The 18,614-nt window shown below is 41.3% G+C and overlaps 1 protein-coding gene across 2 annotated transcripts in view; it reads left to right on the forward strand.

Annotated features, from left to right (window-relative positions):
• The window catches only part of MINPP1 (multiple inositol-polyphosphate phosphatase 1), a 46,219-nt gene extending 31,799 nt beyond the window's left edge, over positions 1-14,420 (forward strand). For both annotated transcript variants that reach the window (XM_025441397.3, XM_049101758.1), the window contains exon 5: positions 11,349-14,420. In XM_025441397.3, coding sequence (XP_025297182.3) covers positions 11,349-11,745 — 397 coding nt within the window. In that variant the 3' untranslated portion in view covers positions 11,746-14,420. The remainder of the gene's footprint in view (positions 1-11,348) is intronic.
• The last annotated feature ends 4,194 nt before the right edge of the window (positions 14,421-18,614 follow it).

Consider the following 18,614-nt stretch of genomic DNA (forward strand, 5'->3'; position numbering starts at 1 on the left):
TGTATATTTTAGATAACAGCCCTTTATAAGATATGTCTTTTGCAAATACTTTTCTCACAGCCTCTGACTTGTCTTTTTATTCTCTAGACATTGTCTTTAGTAGAGCAGAAGTTTTTAATTTTAATGAAGTCCAGCTTGTTAATTTTATCTTTCCTTGGTCATGCCTTTGGTGTTGCATCTAAACAGTCCTTGCCATAGCCGGAGTCAGTCACCAAGGTTTTCCTCCAGATTATCTTCGAGGAGTTTTATATAGTTTAAGGTTTACATTTGGGTCTATGATCCTTTTTTGTGAAGGGTGTAAGGTCTGTGTCTAGATGCTTTTTTTTTTTCCCCCCTGTGGATGTCCCGTGCTCTAGCACCATGTATTGAAAGGATTGTTTTTGCTCTATTGTATCATCTTTGCTTTGTCAGACATTAGTTGACTCTATATATATGGGGGTCTATTCTGGGCTCTCTTTTCTGTTCTGTTGGTCTGCCTATCTGTATTTTCACCAAGACCGCAGTATCTTGATCACTGTAACTTTGCAGTAGGTTTTGAAAAATGGTAGTCCTTCAGCTATGTTCTTCTCTTTCAATATGGTGTTGGCTTATCTGGGTCTCTTGCTTCTCCATATAAACTTTAGAAGTCTATTTGTTGAAATCTGCAGAATCACTTACTGGGATTTTTATTTGGATTGTATTGAATCCATTGATCAAGGTGGGAAGAACTGACCCTTGGACAGTATTGAGCCCTCCTATCCATAAACATGGAATATCTCTCCATTAATTCAGTTCTTTGATTTCTTCCGTAAGAGTTGTGTAGTTTTCTCATATAGATCTTGTACATATTTTGTTATTTTATACCTAAGTATTTAATTTTGGAGGGACTAATAAAAATATGTTTTTAATTTCAGATTTCCAGTTGTTTATTGTTGGTATATAGAAAAGCAATTGACTTTTATATATGAACCTTGTATCCTGCACTTGGCTATACGTACTTATTTGTTCCAGGAGGGGTTTTTTTTGTTGTTGATTATTTGAATTTTCTACATAGACAAACATGTCATCAGCAAAGCCAAAGTTTTATTTCTTCCTTCCCAATAAGTATACCTTTTGGGAGGGGTCTCATTGTGTTACCTAGGACTTCCAGTGGAGAGGAGAGGAGACATCCTTACCTTGTACCTGATCTCAGCAGGGAAGCTTTGCATTTTTTACCACTAAGTATGATGTCGTTAACTATAGCTTTTTTGATTTTTTAAAGCTTTTATTTATTTATTCATGGAGACACAGAGAGAGGCAGAGACACAGGCAGAGGGAGAAGCAGGCTCCCTACGGGGAGCCCGATGCAGGACTCGATCCCAGGACCCCGGGTTCATGCCCTGGGCTGAAGGCAGATGCTCAACCACTGAGCCCCCCGTGTGCCTCAACTATAGCTTTTTGTATATGTCCTTTATCCAGTGGAAGAAGTTCCTCTATTCCTAGTTTGCTGAGAATTTTATCATGAATAAATGTTGAATTTTGTCTGGTGCTTTTTCTGAATCTATTGATAATACGATTTTTCTTAAAGCCTGTTGATGTGGTTGTTTACATTAATTGATGTTTGAATGTTGAGCCAGCCTTGACACCTGAGATAAATCCTACTTGGTTGGGGTGTATAATTCTTTTTATATACTGTTGGATTCCATTTGTTAATATTTTGCCTAGGATTTTTGTGTGCATCTATCTTCATGTATATTGATTGTGTATATATAGTTTTTTAGTAGTGTCTTTGCTTGGCTTTTGTATTAGGATAATATTAGTCTCATAGAATTAGTTAAAAGTATTCCCTTTGCTTCTGTTTTCTGGAAGAGTTTGTAGAAAACTGGTAGAATTTCTTCCTTGGAATTGGTAGAGTTCACTGGTGAATCCTTCTGGGCCAGTGCTATTTTGGAAGGTTATTAATTACTGATTCAATTTCTTAATAGATACAGGCTTATTTAGATCATCTATTCTAGTGTTAGTTTTGGCAATTGTGTCTTTCAAGGAATTGGTCCATTTCATCTAGGTTATCAAACGTGTGGGCACAGAGTTGTTCATAATATTCCTTTATTATCTTTTTAATGTTCATAGAATCTGTGGTGATCTCTTTTCTGATATGAGTAATTTGTGCCTTCTCTCCTTTTTCTTAACCTGGCTAGAGGCTTATTGATTTTATTGATCTTTTCAAAGAACTGGTTTTTGATATTATTGATTTTTCTCTGTTGCTTTTTTGTTTTAAATTTCATGGTTTTCTGCTTTTATTAAATTTATTTTCTTCTGCTTACTTTGGGTTTGATCTGCTATTCTTTTTCTACATTCCTAAAATGGAAGCTTAGATAGTTTTTAGGTCTTTCCTCTTTTCTAACATATACATTAGGTGCTATGAAATTTCCTATAAGCACTGCTTTTACTGCATCCCACAAATTTTTGATAAGTTGTGTTTTCATTTTCATTTAGTTCAAAATGTTTTTCTTTTGAGATTTCTTCTTTGACCCATGTGTTATTTAGAAGTATGTTGCATAATCTCCAAGTATTTGGGGATTTTCCAGTTATCTTTCTGTTACTGATTTCTAGTTTTATCAACTGAGCAGATGTTGCATGATTTCTATTCTTTTAAATTTTTTGAGATGTGATTTATGTCACAGAATGTGGTCTCTTGGTGAATGTTCCATATGAGCTTGAAAAGAATGTGTAATCTGCTATTGTGAAGTCAATAGATGTCAATTATATCCAGTTGGTTGTTGGTCTTGTTGAGTTTAACTGTATCCTTACTGATTTTTTGCCTGCTGGATCTGACCATTTCTGAAAGAGAATATACATTAAGGAGTATTATTTCTACTTGGGGTATTGACCCCTTTATCCCTAATAACTTCCCTTGCTCTGCAGTTGGTCATGTCTGAAATTTATAAGCTACTCCTGCTTTCTTGTGATTAGTGTTAATTAGGATGTTCTTTCTCCGTTACTTTACTTTTAATTGGGGCACATCTTTACGTTGAAAGGGGCTTCTTATAGGCAACATATCATTGCGTCTTAGATTTGATCCACTCTGACAATCTCTATCTTTTAATTGGTATAATTTGTCCATTGACTCTGATAGTGTTTATTGATATAATTGGATTAATATCTGCCATGTTTGTTACTATTATCTATTTGTTGCCCTTGATCTTTGTCCCTATTTTTGTCTTCCACACTTGAAAAACACTTGCATTTTGTGGTTTCACTTGAGCATTTTATATCTTCCCATTTCCTGTCGTTTCTTAGCATATCAGATACATTTCTTTTTTTTTGGTGGTTGCCCTAGAATTTGCAATATGCCTTTACAACTAACCTAAGTCTACTTTCAGATAACACCATAACACTTCATGGGTAGTGCAAGTACCTCATAATAACAAAATATTTCTAATTCTTCCTTCCTGTCCCTTGTTTATCATTGCCGTCATTCATTTTACTTGCACATAAACATACAAATGTGTGTACACACACATGTATATGCATACATAATCAAGTGCATTATTGCTATTATTTTGAAAAAAATTTTATCTGTTAGGTCAGTAAAGAATTAAAAAATGTAAACGGGTTTTTATTTTACCTTTACTTACTCATCTCCACTGTTCTTTATGTAGCTCTGAGTTTCTGACCTACAGCATGTTCCTTCTCTCTGAAAGAACTTCTTTTAACATTTCTTGTGAGGCCTGTCCACTGGCAACAGATTCCCTGTTTCTATTTGTCACTTCTGAGGGATAATTTTGCATGATACAAAATACTAGGTTGGTCAGCTTTTTTCTCTCAACACATAAATATTTCACTTCACCATCTTGCTTGCATGGCCTCTTTCAAGATTTTTTTTCTTTGTCTTTGATTTTATGAAGTTTGAATATGGTATGCCTAAGTATTCTTGTTTTAATTCATTTGCTTGGTGTTTAAGCTTTCTGGATCAGTGGTTTGGGTTCTAATATTAATTTGGGGGAAGGGCTCAGTCATTATTGCTTTAAAGATTGCATTGTTTTCTGTCTCTACCTTCTCCTTCTGGTCTTCCCATTACACATGTCAATCAGACCTTTGGCAGTTGTCCCCAGTTCTTGGATATTCCATTCTGCTTTTTTTGGTCATTCTCTGCTTTTCAGTTTGGGAAGTTTCCATTGTTCTGTGCTCAAGCTCAGAGATTGTTTCCGAGCCGTGTCCAGCTTACAGATGTAGTCCTCACTTCTGTACCATGTTTTTATATCTAGTGCTTTTTTAATTCTTAGAATTTCCACCTTCCAAAAAAAAAAAGAATTTCCACCTTTCTACTTACACTATCCATCTATTTTTGCGTGTTATTTAGCTGTTCTTTTAAAGCCCTTACATACTAATCATATTAAAAAAAAAATTCCTGGCCTGATCATTCCCCCACATCTGCCCTATCTGATCCTGGTTCTGATCCTTTTCAGTGCCCTTTGGTGTGCCGTGTCAGTGTTTTGTCTACAGTAGACGTGATGTACTGGGAGAAAGGAACTATTGCAGACAGGCTTCAGTGATGTGGGCGCTGAGGGGCCCAGACTGGAGTTCCGTGATGAGGCCTCAGCCTCTTGCTGAGCCTGTGGCCCGGGCTGTGAACTGCACCAGTGCTTCTGGATCTTCCAACCTCAGATGGCACAGGATGGCTGGAGATGGCTGGAGCTGGGTGTTGCTCTGCCCTGAGGCAGGTTAGGCTCTAGGAAAACCTAACCTAACCTAACCCCCTGAGGGCCGGCCTTATTAGGAGGGACAGAAAGCTTTGGCTTCTTTCAGAATGGTTTCTCTGGGTAAAACTCACTAAGTGTGGGTACTGCCTGGGGTCCCCCAGAGTGTTTAACCCCGACTTGTCCACACCAAACCTTTAGCAATTTGTCAGTTACAGTTGAGGTTTTCCTGGCCCGCCCTGGCTTCCACGGAAGTGTCTGCTCTTGTACATGGTGATTCTCTCTTTTGTGGGGGAGAGAATGCCTTATGAGGTTCTCTGAAGAAGCTAAGAAGACCTGTGGATTTTTCAGTTTGTTCAGATCTTTGTTACTGTGGAGTGGTAGTTTCTAAGCTCCTCACTGACTGGAAACAGTAAAGTTCTAGTTGGGGTGGTTTTTTTGTTTTGTTTTGTGTTTTTTTTTTTTTTTTTTTTTTTTACATGTATAGATATCCAGATTTTGATATTTTGGCAGTTGAGTTTCCAACATTAAAGTAAAAATCAGTTTACATATCGTTTAGTCATTATTTATGAGAAAAGCATTCTAATATTCATAGCTGTAAGTGGATCTCTGTGTTGAACTAGAGTGTAAAAAGGCTGAAAAATTATGGGCTAAGTGCTTTTTAATTTTATACTTCGTAATTATGAGTTAGATTTTTTACTTCTACTTTCTTGGGGGGAGCCTTGTAGAAGATTGCTTTATTTGGTTTTAACACCAGAACCATTAAGGATTACTAAGTTGAGTTTGGCTAGGAAAAATGAAATAATAAAGAAAAACAGTTATGTTTGAGACTGAAGGGACTTATATTCTGACCTGTAATTTAATGGAAATACTTGTGAGTTAGTGCAAAAAATACTGAACATTCTTTTAAATCTCTTAACTTATTTAAGAGTGTGCTAAATTCTTTTTTGCCCTTAGCACAACCTAGACATTTAGCATGCCCTGAATTTTCTTTCTGAAATGCAGAAATCAAGAAGAAAGATTTTTAAAACTCTAAAGAATGTGAAAGTGCTTAGTTTTTAAAGACAACTTTAAGGTTTCGATTTTATGGTCATATTGATAGCATATTTTATAAAATACAGTGAGGCATTCTTTTCTATTTTATAAGCTTTTTATGAAATAAAATTTCTCTCAGCAAGATTTTTAATAGTCTGCTTTCTTGACACTTTTGAAAAGCCATAAGCCAAACCATTCAGTGTCTCCTTACTGTATACTCACTAAGATTTGTACACACACATTTATGATTTATTTACATACAGTCCATGAAGTGATCCTTTTTTCGGGTGTGGATGAAGCAAATCAATGAATGGTCATTTTTGTAGTGACTTTAATCAGTAGTTCAGAGCTAGCTAGCTCAGGTAAGTTAACCCCAGTGTTTTCATCTGTGACCAGGAGTTGGGAATGTCCAGATCCTGGAGTAAAGCAGCTGTTACACTTCCCTGAGGCCACAGTGGGCAATGTTTCTGCAGTAAGACTATTCTGGGAATGCATTCGTCACCCAGCTCAGACCCCACCTCCTCAGCAGAGTGCAGCCAGGTCCTCCCCAGACAGAAGGGCTTGCTCTCCTCTCTGGGTTCCCCTAACACTTACACAGGTGCTAGTCTGCAAGAGCCAAGAATAAGTTCTATTTGTTTTCTTTGTTCTTTCACCTTATCACCTTTCTTATTTTTCCTCCCTTCCTTCTAAAAACAAAACAAACCAGCATGGTACCTGGCACATGGGAGGGAATGATTCAACCTGTGGCATCTAAGCAAGAGAACCAAGTGGACTTTGAAAAAGTCTCCTCTTGTTATGTTTTGGAGAATTTGGTATAGCTGTTTTGTGCAGGGCCTTTCTGTGTGAACACAGGCAACACCAGCCCGCTTCTTTCTCTGGAGTTGTAACAGTGCCTGCTCTGTGTGCAAGGCACTCTAAGGCACAGAGGGAAATGTAGACAAAAATGATCACAAGTAAAATTGTGCTCATTTCTCCTTTGTATTTGATATTGTCTCATCAACTTAAAATATTTTTATGTAGTTATTGTAGAAAATCCAACCTACAAATAAGTTCCTTATTTCCTGCAGGCACTTTTGGATTTTTAAGCAAATTAGTGTTTCTAGTTTTTAAGACTGTTTTGGGGAAGACAGATATTAGATTTCACCCTGTAATCTATAGTTTATCCTTGTCTTATTATTATTGGTGAATTTAACCAGACCTTTAGAAATACAATTTTTTTGTGTGTATTGCCAGCTTCTGTAATAAAGATTGATCTGTTATAGGAAGATAGTAGTTACGGCATATATTTAAAAATTGGAATTTTTCCTACTATTTGCCTGGAATTCTAAATTTGAAAATTTTTTATTGAAGTATAATTAACGTGCAGTGTTATATTAGTTTCAGGTGTACAGCATACTAATTCAACATTTCTGTGCATTACTTGGTGCTCACTATGATAAGTGTAGTCACTATCACCAAACCACATTATTACTGTTTCATTGACTATATTCCTTTGTAAATTCCTGTATTTCATTGACTGTATTCCATTGTACTTTTCATCTCTGTGGCTTATTTATTTTGTAACTGGAAGTCTGTACCTCCTAATCTGCTTTATCTATCATACCTATTCCCCCAGTTACCTCCCCCCTGGCAAACACCAGTTCTCTGTATTCAAGAGTCTGGTTTTTTATCTTTTTTTTTTTTTCTGTTTGTTCATTTGTTTCTTAAATTTCACATCTGAGTGAAATCATATGGTCTCTGTCTGATTTATTTCACTGAGCATAATACCTTCTAGGCCCATTCATATTGTCACAAATGGCAAGATCTTGTCCTTTTCTAATGGCTAAATAATATTCCATTTTATGTATACATCATGTGTGTATAACACACTTTTATCCATTCATCTATGGATGGACACTGGGCTGCTTCCATCTCTTGGCTTTTGTAAATAATGCTGTGATAAATGTAAAATAAATTTTTTTAAATGTATCAAATGGCAGAGAGACATTTATTTGTGTTGATACAGCTCTCTATGTGAATCTAATACATAAACTTATTTGATTTCCCATAAAATTCTTATTATGTATTTTTAAAGCACAGTTTTCCTCAACTTCCTTCTTGAAAATAGCTGATTTTAATAGTAAAGTAAGTCAAAAGAGAAAATGAAGTTTATTGCTTTTTATATATAAACCTGAACAATCTTCAGGTTTAAAACTTAAATGTGGATCACAACCTAAACTTTTTTGTTGTTAATTACATTTCTTTTTTAAAAATGTATTTACATTCAGTTTATTAACATAATGTATTATTGGTGTCAGAGGTTGAGGTCAGTGATTTATCAGTCTTACAGAACACCCAATGCTCAATTTAATTTATTCTGTAGCTTGGATGTGATTACTAGAACTTTGGACTCTTATGATTTTACATAGGCCTGTTGATTTCTTCTCTTTTCCAGTGTACATTTTAAAAATATGTATGTTTGTTATTTGTCTTGTATCTTTTTTTCTCTTTTCTTTTTATTTGATTGACTATTGAATCTCAGTATGTACGGCTCTCTGCACCGCTGTGTATCCTGTTCTATCAGCACAGTGGCTACCAGCCACATATGGTTTATTCAGCACTTGAAAATGTGGTTGGTCTAAATGGAGATGTGCTGGAAGTGTAAACACTGCATTTTGAAGACTCGTTAGAAAAAAATGAATGTAAAGTAGTTCATTAATAATTTTGATGTAACTTGTTGAAACTAGAATATTCTGTATTATATATTGTCTTACATCCTGTTCTCAGCTTGTTGGGATTCCTCTGTCCGGAAAAGAGGAGAGTTGCTGACAGTCAGATCTTTCTGTGAGACCATGGGGTGCTGCGCTGTCCTTCCTGACCTCTTGCCCATCCTGGTGGATCTCGTAGACGGAAGTAATTGGCCGAGGGTTGTTCTTGGCTTGACTTAAAATGTAAACCAGTATAGTTGATCCTCGAACAACACAGCTTTTAACTGCGGGTTCACTTACGTGTGCATTTTTTTTAGGGTTGTTTTGGGTTTGTTGTTGTTGTTTTTTTTTGTTTTTTTTTTTTTTTTTTGCTTTAAAAAAAATAAATTCACAGTACTGTGAATGTATTTTCTTTCTCTTAACAATTCTTTTTAAAAGATTTATTTATTTATTCTTAAGAGACACAGAGAAAGAGGCAGAGACCTAGGCAGAGGGAGAAGCAGGCTCCCTTTGGGGAGCCTGATGCAGAACTTAGCCCTAGGACCCCAGGATCATGACCTGAGCCAAAGGCCGAGGCTCAACCACTGAGCCACCCAGGCGCCCCTAACACCAGCATTGTTCAAGGGTCAACTATATTTTACATACTTTCTTGAATTACTATTAAATTCCATTATATTCACATTATGACAACGTTGTCAGCTTTGACTTGCGTGTACTCAATGCATAAAGGCACCAGGCAAGTAATGAATGGATCCGTCCTTGGTTATTTTTTTTTTCTTTTTTTTTTTTTTTTTTTTCGTCCTTGGTTAGACAATGTGCAGTGACATATGTCCTGGGCAGTGGGTATATGTCCTCTCCGGAGTGACCCTTATTCCTGTTCAGCTCATTATTCCCTTAAGGGCGTATATGTTGTCAGGTCTTTCAGGTTTTCAAGAGGAGCAAAAAATCTGGATTTTTAAGAATCTGAAATCACCCTATCTTTATATACCGACAAGTAATACGAAATTTAAAAATAGTTTTGCAAGTCAAACCAAATATAATTGTGTTCTGAATGATACTGCTTTGTAACTTTGGCCCATGGGGATGCTTCTTAGAAATAAATACAGGTTTTAGGTACATTAAATGACCTAATCAGAATATATCAGTTAAAAAGAGGAGCTTGTAGTCACCTGTTGATGAATGGCTTTAACATTTCCTTTTTTAGAAAATATTAATCTCAGAATAGCAGATGATTGTGTAACAGTATGTTATAGTTTCTCTGTATTTTTTGAGTATGTATTTCTAGTATTGTATCCTTTTATTTTTTGTAGGGATATTTTTCTGCCCGATATTCTTCTATTTACTTTTCGGTTGCTCATTTTATTTTTTATTTTATTTTTTAAATTTATTTATGATAGTCACACACACACACAGAGAGAGAGAGAGGCAGAGACACAGGCAGAGGGAGAAGCAGGCTCCATGCACCGGGAGCCGATGTGGGATTCGATCCCGGGTCTCCAGGATCGCGCCCTGGGCCAAAGGCAGGCGCCAAACCGCTGCGCCACCCAGGGATCCCCGGTTGCTCATTTTAATGTGACTTTGGTTTCCCTGAACATTTAGAAGAAGGCTCCTGTCAGATTGCTTTTCTAACCTCATGGATCTCCCTTTTCTGGTGTGGTGTGTGTGCTGGTCAGAAACCTGGTGGGTTCCTTTCTGAGCTTTCCTGGCTCTGGTCCTGTCGCCTGACTTTGTCTTTGCTGTCCCCGTCCGCTTAGTCTTCCTCTGCTCCCCGCAGTTTCTAGCATTTGTGGCCTCTGTCTGAAACGGAGCCTTGGAGGGGCGAGATTTCTGCAGCTCCGGAGAGGCCTGTGGTGGTCCTCTCTTGCACTCACCAAATCCTAGGTCTTGGCATGCTCTGTGGCTTCCCTCTGCACGCTCCACACAGACACTGATCATATATTCAGGTCTTGAGGCTATTGGTGATTCCGTGAGAAAACTTTTCCAGATGGTTATTCATAAATGTTTCCCTTGGGTTTTGGACCTGCTCTCTAGTTGCATCTGTTTCCTTGTGGGGAATCTGCTGCAGATTGTGCTGGCCTCCCACAAAACCCAGGTGCATGAAGTTTGTAATCTCATGTGTGGGGTGGCAGCAAGAAATCAGATGCTAACTTGTTTTGAATAGATTTACAAATTATGTGTTAGAACCAGCTCATATTCTTTCTATTAAAGTAGGGAAAAACTAAACAGTCATCTGCTGCTGCTGATTTAAAAAAAAAAAAAAAACAAAAAAACCCTTTACCCTCCCTCCGTAGAGACATAGAAAACTTGCAGTTAAAGGAAGGTGACTTAGCTTACGGTGTTGAAAGCTGTTGTATTTCTGGCTTGTGTAAACTCCACTCCCACTCCACAAACACAGTAAATCAGCTAGAATGGATTGCATCTCTACCCTTTTGTGGCTCTCAGTGCCCAGATCAGGTCTCATAAAACCCTGAAGGATCACATGAATTAGCATTCACTGTTCAGTCTTGATTCTCACCCGGAAATTTACTGAATACTGCTTGTCCTTATTTCCTAGATACAGATAAAACAGCGTTTGAAGTTCAATTAAAAGCCCTCCCTGGAGTAACTGATCCTAAGGGCCAGTTTGCGCAGTTTCATTCATGGAAAGGCAGTACAATTTTGAAATATGTATTGCCCAAGTTCCTTGATCTCCTAATGAAGACTGTCTTCTCTCTGGGAACTGAAAGATTAGCAAGTGTGCACAGTGTTTTAGATGGATCTGCAATACCACAGTGATCCTGAATTTGGACTTAACTTTGAGCGTAAACAGTTCAGTTCTCGGCCACGCAGAATTTTTCGCCATATTGTTGAGTTGTGTATGTAAAGACTAGATAGGATGAGAACATTGTACACTGCTTCTCACTACTGTGGATGTTATCTTACATGACATGAACATATGTACATATTTTTTCTCCATTTGTTCTTTAAGGTCTCAGCCAGTTTCCTCTCCGGTCATCCTTCAGTTTGGTCATGCAGAGACCCTTCTTCCACTGCTCGCTCTCATGGGCTACTTCAAAGACAAGGAGCCCCTCACGGCTTACAATTACAAGGAACAACTGCATCGCAAGTTCCGAAGCGGCCACATCGTGCCCTACGCCTCCAACCTGATATTCGTGCTTTACCACTGTAAAAATGCCAAGACTCCGAAGGAGGAATTCCGAGTGCAGATGCTGTTGAATGAGAAGGTCTTGCCATTGGCTCACTCACAAGAAACCGCCTCCTTATACGAGGATCTAAAGGCCCACTACAAGGACATCCTTCAGAGCTGTCATTCCAGCAAGGAGTGTGAGTTAGCAAAGGTGAACAACACGTCTGATGAGCTATGAGTAGCTGCAGAACACGTTTCATTCATCAGGGAGTGATTCATAGGGAGTGATTACGCGCTTTGGAATAGGTGGGCAATCCGCGGTTACAGAAAGCTTTCACAGTACTTGAGTATTTCTGTCTTTTCACAGAAAAATGTTTAGTTTCTTTTTGAATCTGGACATGGACCTGTGAGCAACTATTCTTCACTGGAGCAGCTCTCTTAAGGGGAAAAGAAATCTATTTAAAGAAATAGCTGGGCCTGCAGACGTTTACAGAAATTAGATTCGTCCTATTTGTATGAGAAATCTCACACTGAGAATATGATTTCACAGTGATACTTAAAAGTGCTGTACTCACAAAATACGTCATTTGGGTGATCTGTAACTTGACGGGACCAAGTGTAGAACCTTGACAGTTGTGACACCCTCCCTTCTCCGTGTCTCCATCACGTGGCACAGTTCTGATGTCATCCTTCTTCAGCAGAGTTATCGGGTGCCCCGGGACTGTTGCTCTGGAGGAAAGCTAACATCTCTCTAGCTAAGAATCTGGAACAGTATTAAGAATCAGTGTGATTTTCAAAGGACACCTTCACTGAAGGAAGACAAAAAGTCTAATAAAGTAGATATTTTTGTTAATACTATTTATAAAGTATTTGAACACTTTTTCAGTAATTCCTTTTAACCTCCTAGAAGTCTTGCAAGGCCTTTCTTTAATTATTTTCCCACCTGTTTTACATTTACAACTATGAGAGGACAAAGAGGACCATTCTCAATGGGGAAGATGAATCAGAGTTTCTTAAATCCATTGCTTTGCGGTGTTTTTCATTCTGTCACTTTGCTTCTATTTTTATATTTTGCTATTATGTGAAGTGTATCTTTTGGTTGTTTATTACTTTTCCATTCTTTCTTTCTTTCTTTATTTTCCCTAAGTAAAAACTTCATCCTGGCTGGGTTAGTTTCATAGCTCTGAAACCATCTCACAGGGATACTTCTGAGTTTTGTCAAATGCCATGAAAGTGTTTGCTATCATAATAAACAGAATTCTTGTGTGACCTCACTACCAGGTCTTTTCTGCTGTGTTGATATACAATCAGTAATTGATGGTAAAAGGTTGGCACTTCAAGCAGCTTTGACTAAATCAGGCAACATAAGGCAATTTTCTTCTAATAGAAATTTCCTCAAGTAAATTTCCACTTCTTTAAGAAAAATGGAAATATATTTTATTTAAAAATCTAAATAAGAAATATCACAACTACATATTGAAATTATAAAAGAAGATGCATAGGTCATCTGTTGATCATTGATCTTCAAATGAATTATGTCCATAAAACGGGATTAGCTGGTGCACATGGCTGGTACACTATATACTGCTGGTTGTTCTGCAATGGGCTGCTGTTACCTTTTTCTTTTTAATTTGTAAGTGGGCAGAGAAGAAGAGAATAATATAATATACATTTATGGCCATCATCCTGTTTCACCAAAATAACATTGTAACTTGTAGCTTAGATCCAAGTAAGAACAACTGAGAGCTTTTTTGTGTTCCCCGCCTAGAGATAACCAACAACAGAAAACTCGGTATTCACCGTTTGTTGCATGCTCAACGCTGGAAACTTACAGTATTGTTGTGGGGATTTTAAAATTTTCTATAAAATACCATTCTTGAATGTCATATTCTTGGATGAGGGTTTTATTTGTAATTGCTGTGTTCTTTTTCAAGACTTTTCTTGATCCAAATTATTTGTCGCAAATTAATATTGTCAGTTCATCAATACTTGTTGAGTACTTTTTATGTACAAACACTAGACTCAGACTATAGGTGAACAAAATTGAATGGACCTAGTTCTTTCAAAGGGGTTATCTCAAAAGACCTGAAATTTACTCGGTGTCTGAACACTAACTAAATAATTTTTGATTCACAAACTTCTAGACTATGAGAGTTTTATAGGAGTTATTTAATTTTATTTTAAGATAGGACCATATAATCATCTTGATAGTATTTCAAGATGGAGGGTAAGTATGGTCCATCTTTTGCTGATACTAGAGATTGTGTTATTATTCTGGTGCTATTATTCTCATTTAGGATATGCCTGAAATAGAAGAATTTCACGAGAAAAATTGAAAGTCTTCTCTGGGATAAAAAAAAATTGAACATCGAAAAACGATCTCTGGCCGACAAGAGCTCATTCGGAACAGATGACCAGATCCCTCGGTTAAGCCAAATTTTAATGGCTGCTGGTTCTGACACTTTCATCAATTCATGAGCAGCCTGTGGACGTTTGCCATTTTTCTGTCTAATCTACAACTTGATGTGTGCGGTGCATTGAACCTACTGTTTTTTACAGTTGTCTCATTTTGGAGGTTCTGTCCTCCAGCACATAATCATTCACCTGATACTATTTTTTGTATATAGTCTTGACCATAATTTTAACGCTGAAAGCAGAGCTCCATTTGTAAAGAAAAAAAGCTGTTTTGTTTTTTTCAGCCATAATCAACTTTTCTATCTTTACTGGATTGCTTTCCTTTTGTGAACCGCAGAACCGATGCATGCCCTTCAATACTTGGGGGTCACGTACAAACAAACCAGAACATGTTTCCCTAGGATGGATATTTCATACGGTGTTCGTTAATGATCCTTGGAATTCGGACTGTCTACAGCCGGATGGAAGCTGAAAATAAACATTTGCATTACCCCACAATTTGCCTGAACTTACTTCCCCGATTACTGTGTTCCCTCCTGGCAATTCCTTGGTCTATCACTCCCTTAGTGTTTCCTTACATGCACCTTGCAGCCCAGTCTGCTCTTAAGCACCTGCATGCCAATCTGTTGAGATTGTTCTTCCAGTTAAAAGACTTGTAGTTGGGGCGCCTTTGGGGGGGCTCAGTCGGTGAAGCATCTACCCTTGCCTCAGGTCAAGGCAGGGTCCTGGGATTGAGAGAGTAGGCTTCTCTCTCTCCCTGCTTGTGCTTTCTCTCTGTCACATATATAAATAAATACAGTCTTTAAAAAAAGACTTGTACGGGACGCCCGGGTGGCTCAGTGGTTGAGCGTCTGTCTGCCTTCAGCTCAAGACGGGATCCTGGGATCCTGGGATCGAGTCCCACATCGGGCTCCCCACAGGGAGCCTGCTTCTCTCTCTGCCTAGGTCTCTGCCTCTGTGTTTCTTATGCATAAATAAATAAAATCTTCAAAAATGATTAGTTTGAGCCTCCTACTTGGAAGCCTGGGAGGAGGCTAACCTCTAGAGCTGTAACGATTTGGGGTGCCTAGCTGGCTCAGTCATTGGAACGTGTGACTCCTGATCCCGGGGTCGTGAGTTCCAGTCCTGTGTTGGGTTTAGAGTTTACCTAAAAACAAAACGAAAAAGCTAGCATCATTGAAGTAGAGCCTTATAGGATAGGATTCTTCATTTTGATTCTAAAACTAGTCTCAATTCCACGTCTTCCGTGTACTATTCCCAGATCTTAAGCCATTATTTAGACCCCAGAGCTTTTGTTTGAGGAACTGGGAGAACAAATATTCATTAAAACAATGGCCTTCTAAATTAAATAATACTCCTATAAGGAGAAAATTTGCCATTAAAATATTATACAGGATTTCTGAAATAGCCACTATGGAAAATTAAACAGATGGAAGTCTGTAGATTCTTTCTGCTTTTTTCATTAGAGTTCATCCTGCCAAACTTGGTTCTGATGGTCTTCGACCAGACATTAACAATGTGGCTACGTTAGGAAACCTTTTCAACAAATCTGTAAAACGGAGAATCTGGTTTTGTTATGAATTATAAATACTGATGAACTGTGTCCTTGGGCGCATCCAGATGGGAAAGTTGTGTTCAGTTGCTAGGAAGCGTCGCTGCGTGGAGGAAGCAAGGACACTAGTTTTGGCCCTGCCTTCCCGGGTCCGTGTGAGCACCAGCCCCCGCGTGGGCTTTCCCTTCCGCCTGCAGCATTGCTCCCCGAAACTTGCCGTCACTCTCCGTGTTGAGATTAGGGGAGCCCGACGTTCCCACTGGACTATCTTAGGGAGTTTGGTGGGCTCCTCGGCCCACCCCAGTTCATCCAGATGGTGGAGGAAGCAATTGGGCTTCACAGCTTTTCTGGCTCCCTGGCTGCTAATGACTGCGGGGCGGGGGGGATCGAGAGCCTTGGGGCAGAGCCTGAGGGGTGAGCGGCCGGGTCCACAGGGGCCGGGGGGCTGCAGGCCTTGCTGCTCTGGGCGATGGGGCTGCGCAGCCCGCACCGGGACCCTCTCGAGCTGGGGCTGCACCTTCTTGCCTCTGTCACCTGCTGGAGGCCCGACACGAAGTAATACTTGATTTTCAAGTCCCGCGGTTCCCAGGGTCGCTCTTGAAAAACTGGACGGCTGACTGGAGATGTCCTTCCAACCCGGGGGCCCCACGGGAGCGTCAGAGAACTGTTGTGCTTTTGTCTCTGTTTTATTAAAACAGGTCTATGGGATCCCTGGGTGGCGCAGCGGTTTGGCACCTGCCTTTGGCCCGGGGCACGATCCTGGAGACCCGGGATCGAATCCCACGTCGGGCTCCTGGTGCATGGAGCCTGCTTCTCCCTCTGCCTGTGTCTCTGCCTCTCTCTGTGTGACTATCATAAATAAATAAATAAAAATTAAAAAAAATAAAAAAATCTTAAAAAAAAACAGGTCTAAAAGCTCTATTGACTATGTTATAAGGCCCCCGTAGATAGGGGTTCCTGCATCTGTTAGGATTCGCCCAAACACGGATTTGTCGCGTCTCGTCGTTGGAGAAAGACCATCCCGTGCTCAGTGTCGTCATCTGACGCATGCCTGCTGCTCCCGTGTACCCGGTGCTAGGTAGGTGCCCTGCACAACCGTGCGGGGAGCGCTGGCTGCCGCGGGCAAGGGGCCCCTGCCTGCTGTGGCAGGTGTTTTACTGTGGCCCCGCTGTGTCTCCGTCACGGCCTGTGAACTGCGTGGCGGGAACCCCATTTTGCAGATGACAAAAGGACAATGAAAGTGCCTTTTTCTCCCCTTTTTAAACGTTTTAAGCTCTGCTGCGATGTGCGTGTCCAGCAGGGCGAGGTGGCCCTTCCACCAGCTGATGGTAGACCACGCCGACCCCGTGGCTCTGCCCCCGGAGCAGCAGAAACGCTGCCGTCCCTTGTCCTTCTCTCCAGCCATTGGCCTAACTGCTGGGGCCCAGAAGTGGCGCGCTCGGCAGGAACGGGAGGGCGACCGGTGTCCCCCGAGGGTCCCACGCCACCCAGCCCGAGACGGCGCTTCCTTGTGTGTGCGCGGGCTCAGCCGACGGCTCCGCGCACCCAGCGGGCGCGCTTCCCGGGGGACCGGGGGGCGGGGGGCTGTTGGGTCACAGACCATCCCCCAGAATCGTCCCTGTCGTAGTTCAAGGCGAAGCCCGGCTCAGGCCGTGTTGCCGACCCGAGGCGGTTCCCGGTGCAGGGGCCGGGGCCGGGGTTCCGCGCGCACAGCAGCGCCCGGAGGTGCCCAGCAGGTGTCGGGGCCAGAGCTCTAAGCGGGGCTGACGGGCGAGACCTGCAGGCTGCGGACTCGCGCCCCGCTCCGGCACCGAGACGTGCCACTTTGGGTCCCCTGGCCGCGACAGCGGGGCTTAGAGCAAGCACCGCCTTAGGCCGGGGACTCCGCTTGCAGGCGGCACTGACAGCTGGTGCTTCCAGTCTGGGGACCTGAGCACAAGGCTGGGCTCCCGGCTGCCTCGACCTCTCCAAGTGTGGCCCACACACCGGCAGCCTTTGGCGTCGCCTGGGAGCCTGGGCACCGGCAGGTGGGATTTTCCCATAGACCTGCCGCTCACTCATTTTCCTGACCCTGGGTGGGGGCGGCGGGGGTCAGAGGAAGAGGTGGTCGGATGGGCCGTCCCTTGCCCTTGGTCCGCCCTCCGGATCCACTTCCAGGCCCCGTTTTCATCGGGACCTTCTTCCTTCAGCCTTTATGCTCCTGTTCTACTTTGTACGGATTTTTATTCCCAGGAGATTCTCCTGGAAGCAGGCCAGCCCCAGCAGGGAGCGTCAGCAGCAGAGGTCCCAGGGCTCCCAGGGCCCCGCGCAGCACCTTGCAGAGCGGAAGATAACCCGGCCGCAGTCGCTGCTGCTTTCCCGCGAGGGGCCGTGGCCGAGCCCGTCAGCCCCCCCGTTGCTTCCCATACAGGTGATGCTTACGTGGGACGGGCCATGGGTGGCTTGTGCTACTTGCCACTTTGGGGAAGTCTTGGGGATACTTGAGCTTGTGCTGTAGATGTCTGTCTGTGGGATGTCGGTCTTAAAATTTTTGCTGCTCTGTTTTATGGGAGGCGATGGGTCAGGGACAGTTAAAGAATTAGGCCGTCATTTGCCACCTTCCCAGATTCTTTCCAAGTCCCTCAGAGGGTCACCACCATTCCTAGCTCTTCTTTTTTGAAGTACTCATTTGCGTACTTTGCCCAAAGTGGATTGTCTTCCGTTTACGGAGATGTGTAAGGGTCCTTGACACATTCCGGATACAGATTCTTTACCAGATGAATGTTTTGCAAATATTTTCTAGTCTGTGGCTTCTTTCTGTCAACCGTATGTGGTGAGATTCACTGGTGTTTCATGGTGGTTCAGTCACTCTCACTGTCTATTATTTATGAATAAACCATACCTTACCCACTCATCTCTTGATGGACATTAGGGCACCTTCAGGTTTCTGGCTATAGCATGGTGCTGTTATTAGCATTCTCATGCCTTTTTCTTTTTTAAAAAGATTTTATTTATTTATTCATGAGAGACACAGAGAGAGAGAGAGAGAGAGAGAGAGGCAGAGGGAGAAGCAGGCCCCATGCAGGGAGCCCGACGTGAGACTCGATCCCGGGCCTCCAGGGTCACATCCTGGGTCTCCAGGGTCACACCCTGGGCCGAAG

This window comes from Canis lupus, chromosome 26 (assembly GCF_003254725.2).
Source record: "Canis lupus dingo isolate Sandy chromosome 26, ASM325472v2, whole genome shotgun sequence".
Classification (NCBI taxonomy): Eukaryota; Metazoa; Chordata; class Mammalia; order Carnivora; family Canidae; genus Canis; species Canis lupus.